General features: G+C 33.5%; 1 protein-coding gene across 1 annotated transcript; it reads right to left on the bottom strand.

Moving 5' to 3' along the window:
- Positions 1-2,220: 2,220 nt before the first annotated feature.
- Positions 2,221-6,028, bottom strand: LOC130653733 (putative leucine-rich repeat-containing protein DDB_G0290503). The gene is made up of 9 exons (XM_057456244.1): positions 5,973-6,028; positions 5,581-5,677; positions 5,153-5,335; positions 3,759-4,647; positions 3,413-3,564; positions 2,992-3,189; positions 2,651-2,773; positions 2,536-2,573; positions 2,221-2,428 (listed from the first exon to the last, which is right to left on the bottom strand). The coding sequence occupies exons 1-9, from the start codon at positions 6,026-6,028 to the stop codon at positions 2,221-2,223; spliced, it is 1,944 nt and encodes a 647-aa protein (XP_057312227.1).
- Between the last annotated feature and the right edge of the window lie 5,668 nt (positions 6,029-11,696).

The following is an 11,696-nucleotide window of genomic DNA, read 5'->3' as shown; positions in this document are numbered from 1 at the left end:
TTATAACTTTTTAAATTTTGATAAATTCTTTTTTGTTTGTGAATTCTTTCTAAATTACTTTCAACGCATTCTTCATTGAGATGTGACAGTACCGAAATTGCTTTGGACAGCAAGTCAAACATTAGCTCAATTAGAAACGTCTTTGAAACACTGACACTTTGGTATCAAGAGAGTCCGTGACTTTATTTTATTTTTTCACTTCACAATTTACGTGAGAATGTGTTAAAGTTGCAAGAATAATTTTATATGAGAATAGTTTAAGAATAGGATAAGTATAAAAATGTGTGAGGTAGTTAGAATGACAAAACAAAGAAATTGGAATGTGACATTAAATTAAAACGATAAAAAAAAATCCATTTAAATTTTTATTATCAAAATTTGCAGACGAAAAAAGCATGTCCCCTGAGTTCAAAATTTGGTCCTAACAATTCCAACCTACCAAAGTGTCGGGGGCGGCGCCACAATTTCCAAAGTGGGGGGGACTTAGGCATAGTGGTAGATTTTTAGATTTTAGTGACAATCAACGAGCGAAGCGATTTGCCGAAACAACTGGGGTTCCAGGGGGCGCTGTAAGCCACCTGGTGGCGTCCAACGCATATTTAGAGTCCTAAAACACGTAAAACGGCTATATTTAGCGAGATAGCCTGCAGATTCTCTGGTTGGGTAACATCAATTTTCATGCAGTGATAGAGACACTTATTGGCAGAAAATAAACAATTATTACATAGCGAAAAAGTGGGGGGGAGGGGGGCTGATGCCCCCCACAGTCCCCCCTAGCGGCGCCGCCCCTGAGTGTAGCTGCTAGCAAAAATATCTCTTTTCCTTTTAGTGCATGACATTTCATAATACACTTTAACTAAACTGTAACTCCTAAAAAACAACCCCGAAAACTCATCTACGTGTTACATCAGTAGATTTTTCATTAATGCAAATATTATCAATATCAACAAAGTTATAATATATATTTAAAATATCAACTGACAGAAGTATATTCCTAAACCTTGATTTCCAAAGACTGTTATACAACCAATACTGGCAAGGTTTTTTGCGAAACACATGCTGCACAACAAAGCGACGCATGGGATGGTACACACCAAGTAAACATTTGAGTGGGAATCAAATTTTAAAAATCCAAAAAATCTCCAGTTCTTTTTAAAATTCATGCAGATTGGATTTAGAAAATCCTGGATTATCAAATCTAAAAGTAATAATTTGGGATAATATTTAAACAATACAAGCGCAGAGAAAGAAACAAAATAAACACTATGAATAAAACACGTTACGAAGTAGCTAGTGTTACCTGTCAGAGTGAATTCAATTCGTCGATGACTCCTTTTAGTGTCTGAGAAAAATTAAAAATGTGTCGGTTGCCGGTTGTCGCGAAATTTATGAATACAGGTCGAGCGTGAGATTAATTTAACGTCATTGAGACAAACTGCACGCAGGAATATTTACGTTTTTAATTTAATTAGCCTCATCCTTACTTTCTGTTAACTTTTCCATTCTGAAATATTTTTATAACTAATCAGGGAAAATTATTTCCCTACTTGTAGCTTCAGATTTAAGTTATACCCGTTACTAAAATGAGGCTAGCAATAAATGGTTGCAGAATGTTGATGCAACAAAATGCACTCATACCTCTTTTAAGTCTTTGTTTTGTATTATTGCTTTCCCAGCATGCATCTCAACATGCTTCTTAGATTCAGCATCAACGCGTTGCTTATAACTTACCGATTCTATCCTTGATTCTCCAAGAAGCTAAAACAATAGTTTTGCTTTAAAACAAACAAACAAAAAAACCCGGAAAATCAACGAAACAGAACGAACGAACAAACAAGCAAAACAAAAGCAAATGAACAAACAAAACAAAAAAACAAACGAGGAAGTAAACAAAGAAACAAGAAACAAGGACTAAATCATAACAAAACAAACAAGGACAGGAATTAAAGGAAACAAACAGAAATTTTTAGCAATTGATAGAAATTCAAACATGCTGATGGAATAACTTTTCTTCGAGTTCCGATTGGAGTTTTAATATTTTGGGTTTTGAATAGTTATCGTCTCCTGCAAATGTGAGACCTGCAAAAACCGAATGCATTACATATGAATTTCGCGGATGAGTAGGGGATTAAATTTTGCTGGAGACCCCTTAACCGCGAAATCCGCAAAATTTATTCCCCTTAAAGCGTTTTGATAGTAACAGCAAAATAAGATAAATATTTACACAACACCAACCTGATTGGTATCATTCTGTCGCATGTGCGCATACAATATATCTTTATTTTTGACTTCCTTTTCCGTCTGAAGCAGAGTCGTCTTTGTTTTTTCCAACAGACGCGTTTGCATCGTCAACATTTCATTTAGTGTTTTTACTTTCACTTTCAGATGTCTTTTAACAGCAGTCAATTCTTTAAACCTTTTCAAATATCTGAAATTTAAAGGTGATAAAATGTCAATTTAGAGTATACTGAAATAAAAGAAAAAGTAAATGCTGTTTTCGGAATTTTTTTTAGGTTAAAGTAAAGACATACTCACTTGCGAGAATTTTCTTTTTCCAATTGCAAACCATTTTCCTGTACAAGAGAACAAGCAAGAACATATGAAGTTCGTTTGCACACATTTATTCGCATATCTCATATTAGCTACGTACCACCTTTTTATTTTTGTCAGTTAAGGTATGCACTCTTTCTTTGAGTTCTTTCAACTCAATAGAAGCATAGATCAAGCGTTGCTTTAAAGCTTTTCGCTGCTGGCAATTGTCTTCATTTTTTACCTAAACAAAAACAGAATTTGCATATTCTCTTTTTGCAAACTTTTTAAAGCAAAGAGCTCAATCTAAAAAGATATTTCATCAGTATTTTCGTTTTGAAGATACTTACTATTCAGCTACACCACAAAACGTTCCCCTCTATTTTTTCCGTGAATCAAATCACCACTTTGTTAACGCTAAAAATTGCGAGACTCGTATTGACTGACAACTAAATAACATACCTTCAAAATTTCATAATCATTTATCCTGGCTGCAGTTTGTTCATGGAGTTTTTGTACTTCTAAAGAGTGTTTAGTTGTCCGCTCACTTAAAAGCTCCTCGTGTTCTTTTTTTAATTTAACGAGCAGTCCTTTCTGCTCTTCTTTGATGTTTACTAGATCATTTTGGAAACTTTTGTTTTCAATTTCAAGCGCCTTGATCTATAAAAAATTATTAAACCAGTTATTTACTTAAACTTTATCGAATTTTTTTTACACAAGAGCTGTATGAGGATTAGTAACTGCACAGCCTAAATACTACATAAAAAAAACCCTTTTTAGTCGCTATGCTTTCATCAGCATTGCAAAAAATATTAGATTCTAACAATTGAGCAAATCTAGAAATTTATATATTTTTGGAAATTTAGAGATTTTGACTACTTACTTCTTGTTTCAAAAGATTGTTATCCTTTTCCAGAAAATTAGCTTTTGCTCTCATATTTCGTAAATCGACAATAAGTTTGTTGTATCTGTTCTTCTCTTCTTCCATGTTTGTTATTTCAGTTTGGTGATTCCTTACTGTATTATCAAGTTCATCTAAAATTATAATAAAAAAAGTTACGAAACAAAACTTAATTATTATTGCAAATACTAAAGGACTTCAGTTGGAGAGGAGCGTACAGATATGTTAAAATTGTGACAGGTTTTTAGTGTTCTTGCCAAACTGTGCAACTTAGTTCGGTTAAAATATTATTCTGTTACAGTATATGCTTCCAAGTAACAATACATACTTTCGTAACTCTTTGCCATATCTTCCAACTCCAAATCATGTTTGACTTTTTCAGCTTTTAATTTTTCTTGTAAAATTTGGAGCTGTTTGGAAGCAAGGTGATTATCTTTACTTGTATTCTGAATCAAGACTTCTTTTTTCTTGATTTCAGATTTGAAATTTGATTTTTCTTCCTCTAACATCGCAACCTTCTGCATCAATCTAAAATTTTCTTCTTGCATGTCTTTAAAAGCTTTAGTGTTGTTTTTCACATATTCAGTTTGATAGTCATGTAGTTCTTTTTCTTTGATTTTTAATTCGCTAACCAGCACTTTGTTTTCTTCAAGTACAAATTCAATGTTCTCTTTTAACGATGACTGAGTCATATTAGGAACACTATGTTTAAAAAGACACTCTATGTCATTTAAAATATCTTGAGTCTTTTTACCTTTATTACTTAAATCAGTAATTTTATTTTTCACTAAAATATTTTCATTTTCAAGTTTTTTATTAGAATTGATTAATTCTGCAATTTTTTCTTTAATTAGATCAGGTTTTAACTCTTTGGATTGTAGATCAGCAATATGAGAAATATGAAGCAATATTTGCTTGGTTGAAACATTTTCTTGCTCCAAACTCTTAAACTTTTCACTAAATTCACTTTGCAATTCCCGATTCTTATTGAGAAGATATTCAATCTGAACTTCAGTGTTGGTTGTAAAAAGTTCTTCAGGTATATCCTGCTCTCTCAGTAATCTAGTCACTTTGTCAGATATTCTGCTGAATGATAAATTTTCTTCCTTTAATAATGCAATTTTCTCTTTCAGTTCCGTATTCTCTACTTCATAGTCGCACGTCAATCTTTTTTGCTCATCTGATAGCTTCCGGATATGAGAAACGTAATTCTCTACCTACGATGTACCACAGAACTTAGTTTTTTTAAAAAAATTTTTCTTTTTAATGCCTCATGCACTTTCACATTTTTAAATTTTCGTTATAAGTGGCAAAACTTTTTTCCATCAAAATTTTACACAGCACAATTTTCTTTAACAAATTTTTTTTCAAGTATAACTTAGTTCTAGATAAATAATTTTCCCTGAATGTGCCTGAGAAGAGGCTATTTTTGATATTTTTGCTTTTTCTGATAAACCTTGAAAAAATCAAGAAAATTGCAACAAAGCATTTTAAACATTTCTTTTAGTAATTTTGATTTCTAAAGTATTTAGACGACAAAGCAAATAATAACAGTGTGTTTTAAACCTAATTGGTTGGTCAGAAATAACAATAATTATACTCTTACAGAATATATAAAGACTTTTGGCGCGTTCAAATAGCCATAAAAATAGAGTTAAATAACAGACAGTTAAAAATAAGCATTAATGACAAAATTGTGAAACAAGCACACAACAGTGATACCTCAAGCATATCTTTTCCTTGTTGTCTTTGCAGATCAGCAACATCTTCTACTGCCGATTTTAAGCTACTCTCGGACCGTTGAAACAACCTCCAAACATATCGCAATTTATGCTCTATGCTCATGTCACGCCGCATGCCATCTTTAGCCAATCGTTTATTGACATCATTCAACTCGGTGCTGTCCTATACAATTCGCAAAATATACACAAACTGTGTGAATATTTGTGTCATTAAGTATTTTAGGGAAACATTAAAATTTGTTTTATTTAAAAGAAAAATAAGTTACAGCATGTCACCCAAACAATAGCATATAGTATACACAAAACCTTGTCCCTATCTATTTTGCCATTGGAACTCATACGTCCAAGGTAACAGTTTATATGCTAGACTTGCAAAACGGAGAGTTGCATGTGAACTGTCATTGTTACTGTTGCAATACGTTTTCTCACTAATCGAAAAATAAATAACTTACAGACTGAAGTACGATCAAGGATGACATGAATTTTCCAAACAATATTATGTTTTCTAAAAAAACATATTTTAAGTTAGCCAGCTGCTGTCTAATGATTTAATGGCATATCTAAAACGCACAAATATCCGTTGAGAACATATTTCATGGAGCAAATCGATATATACAAATTTTATAATTAATTTTTACAACTGATCTGAGAGTACCATTGAGATTTCCATTTATTGTACAAATTGAAATATTTCAAGAGAGGAGTAATCTGAATTCTGCGGCGCCATGTGATTTTATTGTTATGATGTGATATTAAAAATACACGAAATATAAAAAGTCTTCCTTCTCCTTTCTGTGTACGGGGGTAAAATGTAGATGTGAAATCGACGTTTAGCATGCACCGAGTCGTCAGTCATCTCTTACTGTATTAATAAAAAGAGACAAAGATTGCTGGAAAAGATGCTGGATAAACTACTATTTTTCTAATAGAGATATACAATCTCGATTCCAGGGCTTCTTTTCGCTTTCTAATAGCGCTAACATCAAAATGCGAAAAAGAAGCTCTGAGTGCGAGGTTGAGAACTTCATCCTTCATCCTAAGCGCCATTTCTTTTTCAGAAAAAAAGTCGAAATGCAGCCTTGTCCCCAGGGCCTGTTGGGTTTCTTATGTTAAAAAATTAGTCGAATTATATCTCATAAATGTTCTGCCGTCTAATTCTACAATTTCGGACATAATGTTTTTGGTTGTTTGTCGAAAAGGCCAAAATGCCATCACTTGCCCAGCACTCTGAAATCGGATGGTGCGTTAGCTGCACATAATTTTGCCAAGTTCGGAGTGCGTATACAATCGGCTTTCTTAATTGCTGTGGTAAAGAGTTTTAAAGTAATTTCCCCCTCCTTTGCAATAATTTACGTCTGAGATTGTAGTACTGTATTATTCTAACACTTATTAGATATCACACTAGAATAAAGCCTTCTAACTTTTCTCGCGAAGAAGTCTCAAAAAAGAAGACTCCCAGTCTTTACACACTCTTTTTCAAGGATAAATTTGTTTACAAACATTTTAGAACCAAACTTTCAATAACTAATAAGAAATTGAACGCTTTTTATATATTTATGTGGTTGTATGTATTTTTTACCAACTACTTTCAGTTATTTTTCATATATATTTGTCCATATTTCTTGCACTTAAAATGCTTTAAAACATTTTTAATTCTTTGCTGCTTTTGGTTTTTTGTCTTGGTTTTCCCGCTTTGCCATTTATAATATTTGCGAAGCGAAATTATGGAGCAAGTTTGCTACGCGAAGTATACCAAGGAACCAAAAAATCTACACATCCCCCCCCTACTTAATTGCTGAAGTCGATTCTGTGATCACATAAATCAAAAGGTGGCTCAAATGCAAAACGGTGACCGATTGTTTTACCAAAATTAAATTGTGTATTTTAAAGACCTGTTTCTAAAAAAATAAACCTCGATATATATTTCTTATTGATTCTGCGAGTATTGATAGAAGTTTTGTTATATGTTGAAAATAGTAACCTCTATGATTTCATCAAAGTTATCTTTCTAAAGAAGTTACAGCTATGTTTGTATTGTTTGTTTGTGGTCGAATTATTACTGACCACATGATCAGACTTTTAGTAATTTGTAAACACAACCAAACCAATACCTCGTCTCATACTTATACTTGATTTATGCAGCGGATAAACTACAAGGGCACACAACAAGTTGAGTGCCCTTGTAATAAGTCCCGCTCGCGAGCAAAGTCGTTCTTCTTCAATATGACTTGTGTTGAAAAGTCATGTCTGGAAAACTTTTATTTGGGGTATCTGTCTGTGTCTCTGAATGGTTTTTTTGTTTGTTGTTACAAAGCTGCTAAAAAATGATTAGCCAGCAAGCTACTTGTGTAGCTAAGTAAATTCTTTTATACAGCAACTTTTTAATTTTAGCTATTATGGCTGCCTACATGACTCTATTCGGACTAGAAACTAAAACAGTAAAAGAATAAATATTTGACTGTGTTTAACAGTTCTGGGTACTATTATTACTATTCCGAATATTTATACAGGATAGTGTTGAAAACACTGCTATCAATGTGGGTCCTGTGTTCGGAATGTATACATTAAAAGCACTTGCTAAATATGCTCGCGCTCTGGACCGAACCACAAACCTTCTGATTACGAAGCGATATCCATAACCACAAGGCCACGCGCCTACAAACACACGCGCCTACAAACAAGTAGCAATTTTCTAGCAGCTTTGTAAGGTAGCCAGTCAAAGTTGGCTACTGGCTCATTGTCGAGGTTTAAATTTATTCCAAAAAGGTGAAGTTATAAGGCTTAAAGTTATTTTGTGTAAAAAAGCATGTTTCTAGCTAAGCGTCAGCAAAAGCGCTACTAAACTCTCTAGCCAACCGAGCTATAGATTTATACTTTCCTACAAAATTAACAAGAAACTATTCATTGGTCCATTGAAAAATCAAAGTCGTACCTACTCAAGGCATAAGATTTTTGCGCATGATCGCTATTGGTGCATCGTTATTTAGAAATTGGCTAAAATGACAATAACAACTATTATTATTAGGGATAAGTTTGGCATAAAAGTTTCACCCACGAAGAGGTGTGCGGTCTGTAATTTATGATAGTTTCATTAGGATCATTGCTAAATTTTTACCGAAGCCTCAAAATAATAACAACACAGGTTTGACTTTGACGTTGCTTTTAGAGCAATATTTGGTACAATAAGTCATTGTGTATGCGCAAATTCAGTTTTTGTTTACATATCTAATGATAGAAATAACGCTGATATTGTGCTAGCTGTAAAGTGAAGATTCGTCAGTCAGTGACTTCCTACACAGGTCCTGAGAGTCTTTACTACGTTGATGACAGAGTGACTATTCCTCCAATGCATCTGATTGGAACATAAAGCTTGATGTTGATAAAAGACAAAATGCTTCCCACAGCCTTTCCCTTCAAAAAATGGCCGTCATTTCAAGTCATTTCCCTGTTTCACGTCGGCAACATTCCGTTTCACGTCGGCAATTTATACTTTGTTTTTCTCCCATACACGAACAACAGTTAAATTGGGAGAGCAAAACTTTTTTAAGTTCGAGTTACATCTAATTTAAAAAATATCCCGATCGTCAAGAATTTGCTGACGTAAACATGTCTGCATTCGCCTCGGTAATTTCCGATGGCCTAACCAGCTTCCAGGCCGACGTTTATAAATTTATGCTAGAATAAAAACATTAATCATGCAAATTATATAATAGCATTTGGCTATTAACGAGAATAAATTATCGCGATGTTCATTTAAACTGTCCATTCAAGAAATTAAATAGAAAGATCCAGAAATTAAATTTTTGCGAAAATTAATTCCCGCGAAAACTTTTTTTTATTAAGGTTAACCTGTAAAAATCAACGAGAGAGGATTTCTTTCAATTTTTCTAAACACCTTTTATTGGAAAGAACTGTCGCAAATGCGCCCCGAGAATCCCATATTTAAAAGGTTTTTTTTGACAAAACACTTTCACCATGTTCCGTTTGAAACCCCGTCTACATTTTCTGGACAAAGACAGTTCGCTTCCATGACCTTGCCTGTTGCGATACAGAGACTAACAAGGACAGACCGATTTTGCTTCTTCATGCTTGCTTTGCATAGAGTTATCACAGAAAAAGTTCCGTTGTCCCATTTCGTGTTAGTCGATTCAGAAGTATCTCTCATTTTGAAACTTTCTTCCTCTATCTAACGTTTTTATGATAGCTTGGTTCGAAGTTTTACCACTGGAAAGTCTGTGTTCTTCTATGGTAAAAGGATGTAGCTTTTCCAGAGACTTTCCCCAGCATTCTTTAGCTTCAACGACCTTAAATGAATGTTTGACACAAAAGTCTATATGACTCTCACATTCTTCTTGAATATTTTCGTTGGTAAGCACTATATCTATTGGCATTTCTTGGTTAAAAAGCAATAAAGAATTCAAGTCACAAGGTCCTTCCTTGCCTGTTATTTTAGATATGTTTAAAGCGCAAAAGTTACGAGAACAATGTATTGACGTAAAAAGAGACGGTAATAACAATAACGATGGCGCATAAAGTAGCATTCTACAACGATGTTGATGGTACTGCGCTGAGCGAGCTTTAACTTCCGATATAATTTTTTTTCTTTCATATTTTCAGGCATCTGTGGTAAATCATACAGCTATGATATGGTGTGAGGAAATACATTTACTCTTGATATTTACTTTCAAATGCGTTTTATGCAGCAGAAGTGCTACCAAAGAATCTTTCAAAATATACAATACAAAAATACCCTTTTAACGTGATTAACCCAAAGTTTATTTAAAAAAGGTGATAAAAAATCATGAAAAATCAAAAAACACTGAGAATGCAGCTGTTTGGACAGTTAAAAAAGGGTTAACGCATTCCAGTCTATACATCCAACTTTTGTTGCACAGTTAATATTTAGCTAAAAAATCAAATTAACGGTATGTGGCTCTACAATCACGTGATTCGCCGTTTAACGGGGAAACACCCCCTAATTTTTCTGTTCCTATTAAGGTGGTTAAAGTAAAAAGGATTTATACCATAGTAAATATCAAGTAAATATTATTTGAAAAAATACAAAAAATGCCAATGCGGTTGCCATAGCTATTTTAATAAAAAATGAACCATTTACTCTGGGAAGAATATCTCCAAACCATTCATTATCTGTGTTACTAATTTGTCATGTTAATTCATAAGATTATGAAGTGTGTTTTCTATGAAATACTTTGTTCAAAAAATAAGATGCTGAGCCATAAATATTGCTCAAATTCCCTGAAACTATTTTTGCGAGAAAATATGATTTTGTACCAAAAGTGCAGCAAAATGGAAATTTAACACAAAAATGTAATTCATAGAAAACACAGTACTAATGAAGATGAATAACTCTGAAAACTCCATGACATAATTCTCAACGGTTTTGGAGAAATCTTTCCCAGCAGTTCGAAATCTTCATTTCAAGAAAACGGCATTTTAAATTTTGAAAATGTTTTTTTTTTTACTTTTTTAAATGATTTGATAAGATTTTTGACTCTATAGAAAACTAAAAACCACCAGCTTCATAAACTACTACTTTTTAATCGATCTTTTGAATATACGTTTTGTGCCAACTGGTTCCATGCCTCCAGCCGATCCTTTATGATTATACGAACAAACATGGTTGTTTAACCAATTAGCGTAGGCAACAGGATCACTCTCAATAAGAGGGACCATTGAATATCCAACAACTTTGCAGTAGTAAGCAATATAGCCGTAACAAATCCGTTACGCGACGCGTGTCCTCGTCTTTGCCATGCTCCGTCAACTGAAATCCCTGTGTTTACAGGCTCAGTGCCAAGAGCATCAGCTTTGGATTTAATTTCTCTTGCTGCATCATCCATTGTTTCCTCAGCAACTGATACATCAGATATTTGTGATGTCAAACAGTCATAATTTCTAGCCGTCATTGGAGGCGGCATGTTCATTAATGACGTAAACTTTTGAACCTTGACCCAAAGAACGTAATGTATAAACAGCTCTTCTGTTTACATCATATCCTCTCTTACCAGGTCATGAAGAAGACAACTCGTAAATATATGGACAGTTAATACAACCAATAAATAACATAGAAGCTATTCCCTGCTTCTTCGATTGATATATTATTACATTCAGGACATAAAATCTGATTAAAAGCCACTGCAAGAATCTCTGTATCAATTATTCTATATCCAGATATCTTGTGTAGACTGTTTTTAGGTGTAGCAGCACAATTGTTAATAATTTTTTCTGTAGACGTTGTGAGAACACTAGTTTTACCAGTTTTACTACAAGAAGTAGTAGGAGTATCATTTTGAGTTTCATTTCACTATTTACATCATCACTGTTTACAATGGATGATTAAAGAAGTTAATGTAAATTAACTTCTTTAATCATCCATTGGACATCTTTGTTGGGAATTTGTTGACACTTGTCTGTGCATCTACTGTTCCGTACGAAATTGACCCGTTGTGCGAGGTTGGTCATTTTTCGCGCTTGTACGAAGATGGGCAATTTTGTACGAAGAT

The sequence above is a fragment of the Hydractinia symbiolongicarpus genome, chromosome 8 (assembly GCF_029227915.1).
Source record: "Hydractinia symbiolongicarpus strain clone_291-10 chromosome 8, HSymV2.1, whole genome shotgun sequence".
NCBI classification, from domain to species: Eukaryota; Metazoa; Cnidaria; class Hydrozoa; order Anthoathecata; family Hydractiniidae; genus Hydractinia; species Hydractinia symbiolongicarpus.
This window is presented reverse-complemented; position numbering and strand designations above follow the sequence as displayed.

Coding starts and splice junctions, on each gene's coding strand:
- LOC130653733 (XM_057456244.1), bottom strand. CDS start 6,028: ATGACTGACGACTCGGTGCATGCTAAACGTCGATTTCACATCTACATT. Junction 5,678..5,972: donor CACATCTACATTTTACCCCC/GTACACAGAAAG, acceptor ATGTTTTTTTAG/AAAACATAATATTGTTTGGA. Junction 3,190..3,412: donor ACAATCTTTTGAAACAAGAA/GTAAGTAGTCAA, acceptor AATTTTTTATAG/ATCAAGGCGCTTGAAATTGA.